At 47.5% G+C, this 18,058-nt stretch overlaps 1 protein-coding gene across 1 annotated transcript in view; it reads left to right on the top strand.

The window, feature by feature from the left end:
* LOC147120482 (bile salt export pump-like) overlaps window positions 1-18,058 on the top strand; it is a 107,961-nt gene that overhangs the window by 53,362 nt on the left and 36,541 nt on the right. The window contains exons 14-18 of the mRNA XM_085986477.1: window positions 6,530-6,655; window positions 8,233-8,436; window positions 10,252-10,422; window positions 10,970-11,171; window positions 11,305-11,386. Of these exons, the coding sequence (XP_085842603.1) occupies window positions 6,530-6,655; window positions 8,233-8,436; window positions 10,252-10,422; window positions 10,970-11,171; window positions 11,305-11,386 (785 nt within the window). The remainder of the gene's footprint in view (window positions 1-6,529; window positions 6,656-8,232; window positions 8,437-10,251; window positions 10,423-10,969; window positions 11,172-11,304; window positions 11,387-18,058) is intronic.

Here is an 18,058-nt window from a genome sequence, read left to right as displayed (position 1 = left end):
GTGATCTCTGCTCTAGCCAGAAACAGGTCCAGCTCTTTATTAAAGGAATACAGTAGACCTTTTCAAGATGGCTCCTGTGCTGGCAGCTCCCTAGGAAGCTCCTTTGCCATCCTTGACCACCCGTTGCCATCTTTTGCTCTTCGCCCCCCCCCCCCCCCCCCCAATCTCCTCTCTTCTGCTGTTTAAGTTCCCCTGGCTCTAACAGTGGGTGCATTTTATCCCTAACTGCAAGTTCAAGCTGCAAGGTTAAAGTTACCTGAGCTCACTGCCCATCCCCCGACCATGCCTGTTCTTTGTTCTCAGTGAGCATTAGCTCTTCACTTAAACTTAACTCCCAAATTCCCAGACCTCTCTGCCGTCAAGACTACGCTTCTCCACTAGACTAGTGATCTAGTGACTAGTGGATCGCGAGTGGAGCTCAGGGCCAGGGATCACGAGAATATCAGTGCTAATTTGATCCTGTGAGAGACAAGATCATTCATGTCTGAGGCCGGGACCCAGAAGCGAGGACGAGCCCAGCAGCGAGGTCAAGGCCCAGGAGTGGCGCAGCGTGGACCAGCAGTGGGGTCGGGGCCCAGGGAAGTTGCGGCACGGGACAACAGCAAGGTCAGGAGGACCACAATGCATCCTACGAAACCCAGGCAGAGAGGACCTGCAGGAAGAAGGGTGGAGGACAGAAGCATTATGTTTGTGTGTGTGTGTGTGTGTGTGTGTGTGCTAGGCCATTGTAGCAGAGCCAGGTCGCCAATCGTCTTGGATCCCCTTGCCATTGGAACAAGACCTTGCTCTGTCAAGCCCATGTGGTGGCTGGTGTGCAATGGCCACCCCACATTAAAAGAATTCACGCACAGGCATCTTCCACCCTTTAAAATGAAGTTCGGAACCTGGAACATCAGGACCCTCATGGACAACCCCAACAGTGACAGACCGGAACACCGTACTGCTATCGTTGCCCGGGAGCTCAGACGTTTCGACATTGACATCGCTGCCCTAAGTGAGACCAGCGGGCAGGGGAAGGCCAGCTCAAGGAGCAAGGCGGTGGCTACACCTTCTTCTGGAAAGGCAAACCTGAAGAAGAACGCTGCCTCCATGGGGTAGGCTTCGCCATAAAAAATGAACTGGTTGGGCATCTCAGAGACTCTCCTAGCGGTATAAACGAGTGCCTCATGACTCTTCGGCTCACCCTAGCCCAGAATCAGTGCGCTACGGTCATCAGTGCGTACGCCCCAACACTGGAAGCCACATACGAGACTAAAGAGGAATTCTACTCCAGCCTCGACCAATCCCTCTCCAGAGTCCCAACGGGCGACAAGCTGATCCTCCTTGGCGACTTTAACGCCAGAGTTGGAAAGGACACATACCTCTGGGGAGGTGTGATCGGCAGAGAGGGGATAGGGAAAGCCAACTCCAACGGTACCCTTCTCCTGTCGAAATGCTTAGAACATGGCCTTGTCATTACCAACACTTTGTTCCGTCAGAGAGACAAGTACAAGGCTTCATGGCAGCACCCTCGCTCCAAGCACTGGCCTCTGCTGGACTACGTCATCGTCCAAGCGAGGGACCGCAAGGACGTCCGTATCACCCACGCCATGACAGGAGCTGATGACTGCTGGATAGACCACCGCCTAATCTGCTATGTCATCTCCATCAATGCAGCCCCAAAACAGCGGCGAAACTGTTCAACCTCCGTTGCCTCCAGTCCAGATCCAAGGTCGTCCCATCCTCTGTCGTCAAATTACAGTGTGCAGATGACGCTTGCATCTGTGCTCACTCAGAGGTCGAACTCCAAACCATCGTCAACACCTTCACCGAAGCATACAAGAGCATGGGCCTTACACTAAACATCCGTAAGACAAAGGTCCTCTACCAACCTGTCCCCGCCACACAGTACTGCCCCCCGATTATCAAAATCCAAGACAAGGCCTTAGACAACGTGGACCACTTTCCATACCTCGGGAGCCTACTGTCAAAAAGGGCAGATGTCGACGATGAAGTCCAACACCGCCTTCAGTGTGCCAGTGCCGCCTTCGGTCACCTGAGGAAGAGAGTGTTTGAAGACCAGGACCTCAAACCCAGCACTAAGCTCATGGTCTACAGAGCAGTAGTGATACCTGCCCTGCTGTATGCCTCAGAGACATGGACCATGTACAGCAGGCAACTCAAAGCACTGAGGAGGTACCACCAACACTGCCTCCACAAGATCCTGCAAATCCATTGGCAGGGTAGGTGCACCAACGTCAGTGTTCTTGCTCAGGCTAACATCCCCAGCATCGAAGCTGTCACCACGCTCAATCAGCACCAATGGACGGGTCACATTGTCCGCATGACCGACATGAGACTCCCAAAACAAGCGCTCTACTCGGAGCTCCGGCACGGCAAGAGAGCCCCAGGTGGGCAGAGGAAACACTTCAAGGACACCCTCAAAGCCTCCTTGAAAAAGTGTAACATCCCCACCGACACCTGGGAATCCCTGGCCCAAGACTGCACAAAGTGGAGGAGAAGCATCCGGGAAGGCACTGAACACCTCAAGTCTCTTCGCCGAGAGCAAACGGAAGCCAAGCGCAGGCAGCGCAAGGAGCGCACGTCAACCCAAGCACCCTACCCACCCACCCCTTCAACCACCATCTGCCCCACCTGTGACAGAGACTGTAGGTCCCGCATTGGACTCATCGGTCACCTGCGAACTCATTTTTAATGTGGAAGCAAGTCATCCTCGGTTCCGAGGGACTGCTTAAGAAGAAGAAGACAGTGAATCAGCATTCACTGTTACACAGGTCTGCTATTCTCTGAGAAAAGAACCGCCTAGCATCAAACCTAGTTCTGTCCTTTCATAACTTGTAAATGTGACCCCTGGTCCTCCCTAACTTATTCAGCTGAAATAATAATAATCATCCCTAATGATTCCTTTGAGCATCTTACCTATTATTGAAGTTAAACTAATGGGCTTATAATTACCTGGTTCTGCCTTTTCACCCTTTTTTAATTTGGAACTATGTTAGCATCCTTTCCTTGATCTTTTTGGTAGCTTTGTCCAAGCCCTGGAGTGGTTGTTTGCATAGGAGCACCGCTCACCTGGTCATTGTACCCGTGATTCTCCTGCTTTTACACCACTACTGCACTTTGGGAAAGTTAACATAGAAACATAGAAACATAGAAGATAGGAGCAGGAGTAGGCCATTTGGCCCCTCGAGCCTGTTCTGCCATTTAATGAGATCATGGCTGATCATCCAAATTCAGTACCCTCTCCCTGCTTCTCCCCATATCCCTTGATCCCTTTAGCCTTAAGAAATATATCCAACTCCTTCTTGAATATATTTAATGAATTGGCCTCTACTGCCTTCTGTGGTAGAGAATTCCACAGGTTCACCACTCTCTGGGTGAAGAAATTCCTCCTCATCTCTGTCCTAAATGGCTTACCCCTTATCCTTAGACTGTGACCCCTGGTTCTGGACTCCCCCACCATCGGGAACATCCGTCCTGCATCTCGTCTGTCTAGTCCTGTTAGAATTTTATAAGTTTCAATGAGATCCCCTCTCATTCTTCTAAACTCTAGCGAATATAAGCCTAATCGACCCAATCTCTCTTCATACGTCATTCCTACCATCCCAGGTATCAGCCTGGTGAATCTTCGCTGCACTCCCTCCATGGCAAGAACATCCTTTCTCAGATAAGGTGACCAAAACTGAACACAATACTCAAGGTGTGGTCTCACCAAGGCCCTGTACAACTGCAGCAAGACATCCTTGCTCCTGTACTCGAATCCTCTCGCTATGAAGGCCAACATACCATTTGCCTTCTTAACCACCTGCTGCACCTGCATGCTTACCTTCAGCGACTGGTGCACAATGACACCCAGGTCTCGTTGCACTTCCCCTTTTCCCAATCAATTGCCATTCAGATAATAATCTGTCTTCCTGTTTTTGCCACCGACGTGGATAACCTTGCATTTATCCACATTATACTGCATCTGCCATGCATCTGCCCAATCACCCAACCTGTCCTCCTCACAGCAGACATGTCCACCAAGCTTTGTGTCATCTGCAAATTTGGAGATATTACATCTAGTTCCCTCGTCTAGATCATTAATATATATTGTGAATAGCTGGGGTCCTAGCACCGATCCCTACGGTACCCCACTAGTCACTGCCTGCCACTTGAAAAAAGACCCATTTATTCCAACTCTTTGCTTCCTGTCTGCCAACTAGTTCTCTATCCAAGTCAGTACCTTACCCCCATCCCATGTGCTTTAACTTTGCACGCCAATCTCTTATGCGGGACCTTATCGAAAGCCTTCTGAAAGTCCAAATACACCACATCCACTGGTTCTCCCTTATCTATTCTACCAGTTATATCCTCAAAAAATTCCAGTAGATTAGTCAAGCATGATTTACCTTTTGTAAATCCATGTTGACTTTGTCCGATCCTGTCACTGTTTTCCAAGTGCTCTGCTATTACAGCTTTTATAATGGACTCTAGCATTTTCCCCACTACCGATGTCAGGCTTACTGGTCTGTAATTCCCCATTTTCTCTCTACCACCTTTTTTGAATAGTGGGGTAACATTAGTTACCCTCCAATCCATGGGTACTGTTCCAGATTCCATTAAAGTTGGAAGATGATCAGCAATGCATCTACTATTTCAAGGGCCACTTCCTTAAGTACCCTAGGATGTAGATTATCAGGCCCTGGGGATTTATCGGCCTTCAATGCCATCAATTTCCCTAACACCATTTCCCTACAAATACTGATTTCATTCAATTCCTCCCTCTCATTAGACCCTATGTTCCCTGACATCTCTGGAAGGTTATTTCTGTCCTCCTTTGTGAAGACAGAACCAAAGTATGTATTTAATTGATCTGCCGTTTATAAACCCATAATAAACAGGTGTAGCTGCTCCACCAGTCACCTAATTCAGGCAGAAGTGAGGAGTTAGAGAGACTTGCAGAGCCCCCAGACTTTGTGGATTTCTTGCTTCATGGAACCTTTTTACCAAAACATTATTTGTGGGTTGTGCTGACTGACTAAGACTTGCATTTTTCTTCCCCCCACAGTGCTACAGTCTCACCCCGTCCCTACATTTTTCAAACCCCCACCCTTCCCGGCCCCCTAAAGAAGGTATGGCATTTCCCATGGGCATAACTCTCTATGCCATGCTTATGGAGGGGCATCGCATGAAGGCGAGGAGAATAAGGCAGTGTGGCAGAAGACAGCGGTCTACTATCCTCCACAGTGTGTTCGAAGACCACTCGTGGGAGCTCTGTGTTCAAAGCATGTGACTATCCAAGGCTGCCAGGGCAGCACGGTGGCATAGTGGTTAGCACTGTTGCCTCACAGCGCCAGGGACCCGGGTTCAAATCCGGCCTCGGGTGACTGTCTGTGTGGAGTTTGCACATTCTCCCCGTGTTTGCGTGGGTTTCCTCCGGGTGCTCCGGTTTCCTCCCACAGTCCAAAGATGTGCAGGTTAGGTTGATTGGCCATGATAAAAATTGGCCCTTAGTGTTAGGGGGGATTAAATACGTGGGGTTATGGGGTTACAGGGATAGGGCTTGGGTGGGATGGCTGTCGGTGTAGGGACCGGGTGCTAGGGTTTGGATGATCAGCCATGATCTCGTTGAATGGCGGAGCAGGGCCGAATGGCCTACTCCTGCTCCTATCTTCTATGTTTCTATCTGTGCAACTTTCTTCGCAAAGGTCTCCATTGCCAGACCGGCTGAAAGTGACCACTGCCTTGATGTTTTTTGGCAATGGATTCTTTCAAAGGTGCCACAGACTGCTGTCCCCAAGTGCTCTAATGAAGACTGCAACCTTTACAGAGACTGCATGCTTCTGCACTGAAGTTTTCCGGGGCCTAAGCTGCTCACTGAGCTTTTAGGAACATAGGAACAGGAGTAGGTCATTCAGCCCCTTGAGCCTGTTCTGTCATTCAATTAGATCAGGGCGGATTATATCTCAACTCCATTTACCCTTAATACCCTTACCTAACAAAAACGTAATTACACTAGAACTTATAGCAATTCATATGCAAATTAACTCACCCAGTGCAACTTCCTCTGCTAGTGAACGGCATAACTTTCCAGCACAAGAACAGCACAAAAATGGTGCAATGGTCATTGAAGAAATTCAGGGCCATTACTTCTAATAGTCGTCCTACTTTTTTTCTCCCTCTGAGGTTCTCCACAGGCCATGCACCTGCCGTAGCCTGTGTGGACAAGTGACCTACTTCCAGCCACCGATACCATTCTCAAGCCAGCCAGTAGGAGGTATATGAGAGCACCTCTGATTTTTCTTCTTAGTAGGAAGGCATTGGTTTTCACTCAGCATCTTCCCACAGCATTATGGCTGTGTTTATCACCATGCTGCACTTTAATTAAATTATAAATAAATGAATATTTAACGACACACCATCACTACAGAGCTGAATAATACTGTTTGTTGGAATATACAGAAATGATTAACTTGCTTTACTCATGTGGTTTTTAACTTGCCTTTAGTCCAGCTTTATGCAGTTGTCTTATGTATCCGTTTCCCAGATTCTTGATCAACTCAGTATGGCAGTTAAAGCAAGTGAAACAACAGCATTTGTTGGACCAAGTGGGTCTGGTAAAAGCACAACAGTGCAGCTCATTCAGAGATTCTATGATCCAAAACAAGGAATGGTATGCTTTCAAGTTGCTTTCAAAAAATATAAATACATACTTGATTAAAATTAAATAAATAAATGGTTGCCTGCCTTTATGATACAGATAAACTTTTAATCTTGCTTACAGTCATAGTCACTTGGAGTATCATAAGCTGCAGCATACACCGTTACTTTCTCGTCTATAGATGGTCACTTCCTATTCATGCCTGCAATATTCAGTATGCATTTAAAAACAACTTCCTTACCCCAGGTTACCAATATATTGTTAAAGTCCTTGGTTGATTTTCCACTGGAAATGTGTCAATGCAGCGCTTCCAGCCACAGGTGTAACCCCACTCTGACCCTGTCACATTTTCCTGGGTTGGGGTCATTGTCATATGCAGGTTAGGCTCCCAGGCCAGCAATATAAAAACTGAGAGCAACATAACTAACTGAGACCAAAAGAAGCTTGTCTGAGTGTATGCTGCAAGGCACAGAGCCGCCGAGTTTTCAGACTCCTCTGAAGAGGTTTTATTGGCCCACATAAAGGAAAGGAGGGAGCAGTTTGAGGGAAGGAGGCCAAACAAAGGAATGGCTTAAACACAGTGCAAGGAGATAGCTTAGCCAATCCATGAATTTCACATAGCAACTTAATGCTGGAAAAAGTTGAATGACCTCACCAGGCTAATCGAGGTAAGAGAAGGCAGTCAGATGTAACAATGCAATGTGATAAACATCCTTCACATTTTCAGCCATCTTACCTTTACTGTGATGAACACCAACTACAAATTACAAGAAATATCCACAAGATGGCTGCAAATTCCTTCCCAAATAAGTGTGCCTTCACTCAACCAAACATGAAGTCAAGCAGTAAAAGCTTCATAAAGATACATAGTTGTTCCTTCCTGCACAGAACTTGAGCACACAATCAGGGCTAACGATTGAGTGCAGTACTGAGGGAGTGCTGCATTGTTTCAGGTGAAATATTAAAGCGTCTGCCTGCTCAAGTAGATGTAAAAAATCCCATGGCACTTTTTTCAAAGAGCAGAAAGTTTCCCGGTGCCCTGACCAACATTCATCTCTGAACCAACAGCACCAAAAAAAACAACATTTGCTGGCCATTCATCTCATTGCTTTATGTGGGACCATGCTGTGCACAAATTGGTTGCTATGTTTACCTTATTAACAACAATGACTATACTTCAAAAGTCATTCATTGGCTATGAAGTCCTTTGCGAGATCCTGAAGGTGGGAAAGGTGATGTAGTAAACGCAAGTTATTTCTTTGTACAAAGCAATAGACAGTTAATGAATTACCAAATGTGGGGAGGGGAAGGGGATCTTATATTGGTTTGGGTTTGTACTTGGCAAATTACATTGTGCACCTACTAGACAAAATGAATATTTAAAACAGTATGCATGTTTATAATTTAATTTAGACCATCTCATATTCCGTATACTGTAGTAGACATTTCTACTTACAGTATTTCTAAAAATAATTTTAATATTTTATAGGTCACGTGAAATAATCTATACATCACATGAAATTAACTTTTTTTTAATACAGAATGTTTCAGATTTACTGTATTGTTATAAATTTGACTTGTTCTGGCAGATCACTCTGGATGGCCATGACATCCGCTCTCTGAATATTCAGTGGCTGCGTTCTTTGATTGGGATAGTTGAACAGGAGCCTGTCTTGTTTGCCACCACCATAGAAGAGAATATTCGGTACGGTCGTGACAGCTTGACAAAGGATCAGATTATCAGAGCAGCCAAGGAAGCCAATGCATACAATTTCATTATGGACCTGCCAGAGGTACCATCTAACTATCACTATTACCATGTGACAAGAGTAGGTATTATCCCCACAGCGTAGTAGCTCTATGGAACAGGCTCCCAGACAAAGTAATTAATGCTACCTTAATTAACTTCTTTATTTCAGAATGTTGGAGGAACAAGTATAGATAGAAATGATCAAATACTCCAATGAATATAATAATCCAAAATAAAAATGGCACATGGAAATAAAATCCTCATTTAATAGAATCACAAACCACTTTTACTTCTTACATTGAAGGACTATTTCATATTAGATTTGCAGAATATTATCACTGCATCTACATGATGCAGTCAGAAGACTGTTATACTCATTTTCTCCATAGGAGGGACACCTTGGGCCTGAATTTGCGGTCTGCGCTTCCTGCGGGCGAATGCCTCCGAACCGCAAGAAAAGTACGAAGCTACCTGATGGTCCCGAAGGGTCATAGACTCGCGCTCCTCGGTCCCTACACGTACGAATGTGTAAAGGCCTGCGTATCCCAGGGGCACACGCCGTTCGCAAGCACCCCTGGGATCACCTGGGCCAGGCCAACCAATGATAAAGGGGAATTCCCCATTATGCTTATGGGGATTCCATTTACGTACGGAATCCCCATAAGCATGAATAGGAATCCCCTAAAAAACACAATTACACACCAGTTAAATAAAAATAAATCATTACATGTTCAAAATTAATTAAAATACAATTAAATTAAACATTTAAAGAAAAATTACATTTTTTGAATTTTTAAAAATGTTTTAAAGGAGCTAAAAATAACCTATAACTAATATTATTTTAATATTTATTTAAACTCTTACGCTGGTAAAAGAAGGCCCTACGCCTGTTTTTACCAGGTGTAAGAGTTTCACGGGCATTCACTGGGCAGGAGTTGGGCAAATAGCCCAACTCTCCGCCATGTCCATTTCCCAGGAATGCGGTGGATCTGTCGAGCTGAAATTTGACAGATCGCAAGTTCTAGGTTTTCGCGCAGGCACAGCGCATGCGGATACCCGGAACTTGCGGGGCACATACGGCCGCGTATGCAGTCATAGGCCCCGGAAAATCGAGGCCATTGGATTCCTTTTTGCAAATAACCTGCAAGGCAATGTTACTATATACAGAAGTATGTGTTCTATAATATAGAAAGTGAAGAAAAAAAATATTTTTAATCATTTAAAACTATTTGAATGACTATTTTTATTAAAATCCACAAAATATTTTGTTATGAATAGTACAGTTTTTCATGTATTAGGTTCTTTATATCTTTTTGCCAATAGCCTTTGTAGCCACAGAATATTTGAATGATGTGCCATGCTCTGAAAAATGTTTTATTTAAAATGATATTTTTGAGGACTATTTTATATTCTTCAAAATGAATGGGACAATTTTACACTTTTTGCCACACAGTCTTGGCGTTAAACACTCCACATGAGATATAATATAGTCTAGGTGCAAAGTAACATTCCTTCTGCTCTGCCCCAACAATGTGACTGAGTGCCAACCCAAAAAGAGTAACCCCACTGCACTATTGTGTCATTTTCCCCATCTCCTACACTGATGGTTAATTAGTAGTTTTGTGCTGAGCACCCAAACCTACATAGAACTGAGATGAGATAACTCTAACTGACTTCACATCGGACTCTTATAGTTGTCAGATAGAGGAGATTTAATTTAATCAGCCTATGGAGAATTGGAGCCTAGGTCACAGAGATAGAATTGATAGTGTGTTAACTCATTGCATCTACCAACCCCATAAATATTCTGTTTAAATCTTTCTATCTCTACTTGCTCATTCATATTCAAATTTTTCAGAAATTTAACACCCTTGTAGGAGAAGGTGGAGGTCAAATGAGTGGAGGACAAAAGCAACGTATTGCCATTGCTCGAGCTCTTGTGAGAAATCCCAAAATCCTGCTGCTGGACATGGCAACTTCAGCCCTAGACAACGAGAGTGAGGCTGTTGTTCAAAAAGCACTGGACAAGGTGTGTTTTCATTAGAAAGATACAGAAATGAGCTGTCAGATATCTCAGTGACAGGACTATCTCTGAAACCTCCTTCAGCTTTACAACCTGCCCGGGTTCTCCATTCCTGTGATTCTGGCCTCTAGTGCATCCTTCCACACACCCATTCCCCCTTCCTCCTATCATTGATGGCTGTGCTTTCAGCCGCCTAGGCCCCACTCCCATGATTTCTCTCCCTAAACCTGTCTGCCTCTCTATCCCCTGCTCCTCTATCTCTTTGACCAAGCTTTTGGTCACCCTTCTTCATAATTCGTTCCTTGGCTTGTTGTCCTTTTATCTGCACACCTTTGAGAAGCACCTTTGGACATTTTTCTACTTTAAAGGCACTATATAAAGGAATATTGTTGTTACTGTTGTTGTTATTGTATTGAATTATTGCTTTGCAACTCACTACCAGCTATCTGTTGTCCTACATAATTTAATGAAGTAAATAGTTATATTTAATTATCATTTTGAAAAAAACTAAATTCAGAATATGCTGAAAGCATGTGATTATTTTTGTGTAAAGGTTCGGTTGGGTCGAACAACAATCTCCATCGCTCATCGTCTATCCACAGTAAAAAATGCTGATGTGATCATTGGTTTTGAGCATGGAAGAGCTGTAGAACGGGGAAAACATGCTGAATTATTTGAAAGAAAGGGGGTTTATTTCACTTTGGTAACCCTACAAACCCAGGGAGATAAAGCTCTCAATGCAAAGGCAAGACAAAGTAAGCGAATTTAACATTTCTTTGTGAAGCAATCATTTCATTCAAACTGTTTAAAACAGAACACTCACAGATTGATTTTATATTGAGTGGCAGAAATGTTTTTGTTTACTTTTCATGTTTACTCATTTCTTAGTGGCAGGGAACTGTACAATCGACGAACCAACAATTGAAAAGCAACAGTCTTTCAGTCGAGGGAGCTATCGTGCAAGTTTACGGTAGGAAGCAAATATTGCAATATGGAGCTCTTGGATCAAGATTTGCCCTTGTTATCAAATAAATGCACATTGTGGGAAGGCTATTGCTCTCCACTAACACAATTTAAAAGGGGCTACCTTGCCACTTTAGGGGCACGTTAAGCTTTATCGGTCCTTTCTAACCATCCTACTACAGATTATTTTGGCTCCCATATCGTAGCTCACTCTCTTGAGTGAGTGCCAACTCCCCATATCCTTGCCTTGCAATCTAAGTAAGCTTTTATGATGCACTTAAATAAATGAACATTTAAGGAACGAATGCATGAATTGCAACAGTTATACATTCCTTTCTGGCGCAAAAACACAAAAGGAAAAGTGGACCAACCATGGCTAACAAAAGAAATTAAGGATAGTATTAGATCCAAAGAGGAGTCATATAAAGTTGCCAGAAAAAGTAGCAAGCCTGAGGATTGGGAGCAGTTTAGAGTTCAGCAAAAAAGGACCAAGAGATTGATTAAGAGGGGAAAAATAAAGTATGAGAGTAAACTTGCAAGGAACATGGAAGCGGATTGTAAAAGCTTCTACAAGTATGTAAAAAGAAAAAGATTAGTCAGAAACAGGAGAATTTATAATGGGGAACAAGGAAATGGCAGAGCAATTAAACAAATACTTTGGTTCTATCTTCACGGAAGAGGACACAAATAACTTTCCAGAAATGCGAGGGAACCAAGGGTCTAGTGAGAAGGAGGAATTAAAGGAAATTAGTATTCGTAAAAAAATAGTGCTGGTGAAATTAATGGGACTGAAAGCCGATAAATCCCCAGGGCCTGATAATCTGCATCCCAGAGTACTAAAAGAGGTAGCCATGGAAATAGTGGGTGCATTGGTTGTCATCTTTCAAAATTCTATAGATTATGGAACAGTTACTGCAGATTGGAGGGTGGCAAATGTAACCCCCCTATTTAAAAAAGGAGGGAGAGAGAAAACAGGGAACTACAGCCCGGTTAGCCTAACATCAGTAGTAGGGAAAATGCTAGAGTCTATTATAAAGGATGTGATAACAGGACGCTTAGAAAATATCAACGGGATTAGACAAAGTCAACATGGATTTATGAAAGGGAAATCGTGTTTGACAAACCTACTGGAGTTTTTTGAGGATGTAACTGGTAGAATAGATAAGGGAGAACCAGTGGATGTGGTGTATTTGGATTTTCAGAAGGCCTTTGATAAAGTTCCACAAAAGAGGTTAGTGTGCAAAATGAAAGCACATGGGATTGGGGGTAATATACTGGCATGGATTGAAAATTGGTTAACAGACAGGAAACAGAGAGTAGGAATAAATGGGTCTTTTTCGGGGTGGCAGGCGGTGACTAGTGGGGTACCGCAGGGATCAGTGCTTGAGCCCCAGCTATTCACAATATATATCAATGATTTGGATGAGGGAACCAAATGTAATATTTCCAAGTTTGCTGATGACATGAAACTAGGCTGGATTGTGAGTTGTGAGGAGGATGCAAAGAGGCTTCAAGGTGATTTAGACAAGTTGAGTGAGTGGGCAAATACATGGCAGATGCAGTATAACGTGGTTAAATGTGAAGTTATCCACTTCGGTAGGAAAAACAGAAAGACAGAGTATTATTTAAATGGTGATAGATTGGGAAATGTTGGTGTACAAAGGGACCTGGGTGTCCTTGTACACCAGTCACTGAAAGCAAACATGCAGGTGCAGCAAGCAGTTAGGAAAGCAAATGATATGTTGGCCTTCATTGCAAGAGGATTTGAGTACAGGAGCAAGGATGTCTTACTACAGTTATACTAGGCCTTGGTGAGACCACACCTGGAGTACTGTGTGCAGTTTTGGTCTCCTTACCTAAGAAAGGATATACTTGCCATAGAGGGAGTGCAGCGAAGGTTCACCACACTGATTCCTGGGATGGCAGGGCTATCGCATGAGGAGAGATTGGGTCGACTAGGCCTGTATTCACTAGAGTTTAGAAGAATGAGAGAGGATCTCATGGAAACATTTAAAATTCTGACAGGGCTAGACAGACTGGATGCAGGGAGGATGTTTCCCCTAGCTGGGGGGGTCTAGAACGAGGGGTCACTGTCTCAGGATACAGGGTAGGACATTTAGGACTGAGATGAGGAGAAATTTCTTCACTCGGAGGGTGGTGAACCTGTGGAATTCTCTACCACAGACAGCTGTGGAGGCCAAGTCACTGAATATATTTAAGAAGGAGATAGATAGATTTCTGGACACAAAAGGCATCAAGGGGTATGGGGAGAGAGCGAGAATATGGTATTGAGATAGAGGATGAGCCATGATCCTATTGAATGGCGGAGCAGGCTCAAAAGGCCGAATGGCCTACTCCTGCTCCTATTTTTCTATGTTTCTAAACCCTGCTTAGTAATTACTTTCAGGTTTTTGTCTCTGGTGTCTCTAGTGAAACCTTATAATGTCAGCTATTGAGAATAAAAAGACTGCAACACAGCCCTTCACGGCGAGAAAATGGGGCGATGAGACCTATGGCCATTTCACAGCCCCAACAAAGACTTCCCTCTCCCGCCCCCACCGGGACCACCACTGCCTGCTCCTTTCCTGTCTACTGCATGCTAATGGTAGACAGGGAACAGGACCCAGGTCCCAGAGGATTTTCCTTCTTTCTGCCTTATGTTACCGCCACTTCCCGGGGTCACCTTGGGAAAGGTAGCAATGGGCCATGGGAAATAATGGCAACTGTTATGAGGTATAGTGGCCTCTGCTGCATCCCCAATGATTTACCCATTGAAGGTCCCAGTCTTTGCTGAGACCTGTCAGTGGCTTTTGGTTTCCAATCTTTGGGACATTTCTGCTCCTCTAAGGATCCATTCCAGCCTTCATCTTTGCCCTTTCACATATAGGTGAGTTCACACACACTGTAATTCCTCTTGTAAATATATAGGCCTAGAAATTCAGTTGGCTGCGCCAGGCGCTAACGCCAAAAAAGGGCTATATTTCCGTCGATAAAGCCTTAGCGCCGGAATGCAGACCGATCTGCGCCGACGCCCAAATTCATTTGAGATTTAGCGCCGGCGCAAAGTGTTAGCGCCCGCTCGGGTGCGCGCGCAGCTTATGACGTCATATCCTCGCGCAACGCTGTTTTAGCGCCCCAACCCGGAAATTGAGTGGCGCCCGCCCAATGTGGCCGTGGCGCTATTAGGAATTGTAAAATGGAACGTTGCAGAGGCCCTGTGGGCCTCGGGGAGCGCAAATTAAAGGGCACCTCCACTGACCTATAAAGCCCAGCCATTTTGCTGCAATGACTTCACTGCTTTGGATTTCTACACAGAGACCAAGGGACAGAGATTCCAGATTTGGGACAAGATAGGAGAGGTCTTTTTGGCTTCTGGCCAGTGCTTTGACATTTGACTCTTGCTGATTTCACTGTTGCGACCTTGATTATGGGGGCTGCATGGGGGGCCAACATTGAGTTGCAGCATTATGTGCGGAGGGCTCGCAGACGCTGTGAGAGACGGGCAGCCATGCGTAGACACAGAAGGGCCATCAGGCATCGCCAACGTAGGCCTTACGCACCCAGGCAATACCGGCAGCAGGTGTCCTATGTCACCATGTCTGCGGCACTTTGTGTAAAGAGGCTGCGCTTCAGAAGGGAGGTGGTTGGAGAGATCTGCCAGCTGCTTCACGCAGGTTTGCAGCCACAGCTCATGTCCAGGACGTCTCTCTCGGTGGAAGTGAAGGTCACAGTGGCTCTCAGCTTTTATGCAAGCGGCTCGTTCCAAGCCGCTGCTGGGGACATCGCGAACACCTCCCAGTTCGCCGTACATCGCTGCATCCGGCAGGTCACCGATGCACTGTTCGCGAGGAGACACCAGTTCATCTCCTTCCCCATGACCCAACAGAGGCAGCAGCAGCGTGCAGTGGGATTTGGCAGGATCGCGGGCTTCCCCATGGTGCAGGGCGCCATTGACTGCACGCATGTGGCTATGCGGGCACCTATAGACAATCCTGAGGTTTACCGCAACCGCAAGGGCTACCATTCCCTCAATGTGCAGCTGGTGTGTGACCACAGGCAGCGCATCCTAGCTGTAAATGCCTGCTTCCCAGGAAGCAGCCACGATGCATTTATCCTGCGCCAGACTACTGTGGCTGACATGTTCCAGGCACAGCCTCCACCAAGGGGATGGCTTATCGGGGACAAGGGCTACCCTTTGTGCACATGGCTCATGACCCCGCTCCGCGCGCCCAGGACCCCAGCGGAGGACTCATACAACGAAAGCCATCAAGCAACAAGGAACGTCATAGAGCAAACCATAGGCATCCTCAAGCAACGCTTCCGCTGCCTGGATCACTCCAGCGGCTCTCTACAGTATTCGCCGGATAGAGTGTCCCAGTTTGTCGTCGTGTGCTGCATGCTGCACAACCTGGCTATCCGCCGGACGCAGGCACTGCCACCTGATATTGCACCACCACCTGAGGAGGACGAGCAGGAGGACCATCAGGAGGAGGAGGGGGAGGACGAGGAGGAGCAGGCCAGGAGGGGGCCAGAAGGCCCAAGGGCCGTACGCCGGGGGCTTATTGCTCGACACTTCTAGGCCCGCTGCGAGGGAATGGCCTGTGGGAATGAGCGCACCTGAAGGCAGCCGCTCCGGAAGCCGTCAGCCGGTTAACGCAGCAAACACTTGAAACATGACACCTGGACAAGCTGAATAAATAAAAACCTTTATTTAACAAACTGAGGCCCCTTCCCACATGAAACTCAAAAACACAGAACACACCCAAAAAACAGTCACAAACATATGTCACTCCCCCAACCTGGGGAGGACTAACAAAAGTTGGCCATCCACATGGCCTTCAACATTGGCCGTAACAAAAAAAGGGCCCCCCTCGCCAACAGAAAGACCCCCATAAAAACAAAAAATGCCTTCAATTTCGGCCATCCACAAAAATCAGCCCCCAAAACACAATCCCCCCCATATATACAATGCCGCAGAGACCACACTCTAGCGGCTGTGCCGAGAGGGCGAGTCCTTAGAGAGCCTTCCCCGGCCCCTGCCCGGCCTGCTGCTCCGCCTCAACATGGGCCCTGTGGCGGCCTCAAGGCTGGGGGAAGGCTCATGAGGGCCCCCATGCGTCGCGACAGATGCCCTTGGGGGTCGGCCAACACGACGCACGTCCCGGGAGGGGCCGGCTGCTGACTGCTTCGGCTGTGGCTGGCCAGCATCAGTGGCAGCAGCAGCTCCTCGCACCCTGGCTGGGGGAGTGGCAGTGTCGGATGCTCCAAGGGGGGCAAGCTGGCTGCTGCCAGGCGCGCGAGGCTCAGCAGACACAGTGGCAGTCGTCCGGCCTGGCAGTTCAGCTGGCGCAGCTATGTGCTAGAGGCCAGCCCGCTGTGTTGCAGCAGGGCGGCGGGTGCGGGTGCGACGCCTCTGCGTCAAAGCGAGTGTGGCAGAAGTCAGTGACCGCACTGCCCGGGTATGTGCCTCCAGCTGCTGTGACAGTGTGTCGAAGGAACCACCTCTCTGGCGACTCTCCTCCTGCAGTGCCGCGAGTAGTTCAACCCCCCTGGCGTGCGCTGCGGCCAGTTGCTTCACCCCCCTGGCCTGTGATTGGCCGAATGCTGCCACACTCTGAGCCAGGGACTCGATGGCGTGCGGCATCTGCTGCACAACCCCCATGAACTCATGGTGGCGCCGGTCAGACGCCGCCGAGATCGCTTGCAGGAGGTGCACCTCCTGGCCGAGGCCACTCTCCGGACTGGAGAGAGGACTCTGCAGCTGGGGAGAAGCCGGCCGAGCTGGCCGACCCCTGCCGCCTGCCTGGACCCCACTGCAAGCAGGATCTGCCCTCCCCTGCAACACCTCCCCCTGGCTCTCCTGCATGCCAGACGTCCCCCCTTCATTGCCATCCCCTGGCATGGCTGAGGGCTCGCCTGATGGCCCGGCTTCCTCCTCGTCCTGGACGTCCTCCTCCTCCAAGGGCCTGGCACCCGGCGCCTCAGGGACCACCTCCTCCTCAGCAGCTGAAAGCAGGAAGGCACAAGAGTAGTTTTAAAGTGAGGACAGGGCGTCAGCGAGGGACGCCTGAGCGGTGGCATTATGCGCATTTGTCCGTCAGTGGGAAAGGATTTAGATCGGAAGCACTCGGGCAACGAGAGAGCTGCAAGCGGTCATCTCCTTACCAGTGGCTTCCAGCACAGGGTCCGCATCCCCGATGGCTACAGGGCCAGTCACCCGGGGACGCAGGAGTCCAGCGACGCTCTCCTCCAGAGCACTTAGAGCCTGGTAGTGGGGCCATCCACCACTGGTCTCCAGCCGGCTGCGCGCATTTCTTGCCAGCTTGGCCTGCAAGAGAAAGGACGGACTCTAAGTACAGTGTGGTGCCCTGTTGCTGTGTGTACTGCCTCCCATGGTGGAATAGCCTGGCCAGTGTGGTCAGTGCAGAAAGTGCTGTTGATGATCATGCCAGTGGCATTGCTGCGTGAGGAGGGCTGCCCATTATGCCTTTGAGGTCCCTTTGCCCATAGTGTGAGGCTCACATGCAAGGATGAGGAGGACAGTGGAAAGGGTACTCACCTTCACCAGCCGACAGAGGTCATTGAACTTTTTGCGGCACTGGTCCGCAGTCCTGGGCACATCTGAGTTTGAGGAGACCCTGCGTGCGATGCTCCTCCAGGCTTTCCTGAACTCTCTCCT

The sequence above is a fragment of the Somniosus microcephalus genome, chromosome 4 (assembly GCF_052327205.1).
Source record: "Somniosus microcephalus isolate GS21.2 chromosome 4, FLI_Smic_1.0, whole genome shotgun sequence".
In the NCBI taxonomy this organism is placed as follows: domain Eukaryota; kingdom Metazoa; phylum Chordata; class Chondrichthyes; order Squaliformes; family Somniosidae; genus Somniosus; species Somniosus microcephalus.
The sequence above is the reverse complement of the archived record's forward strand: the minus strand, read 5'-3'. Positions and strand labels throughout refer to the sequence as shown.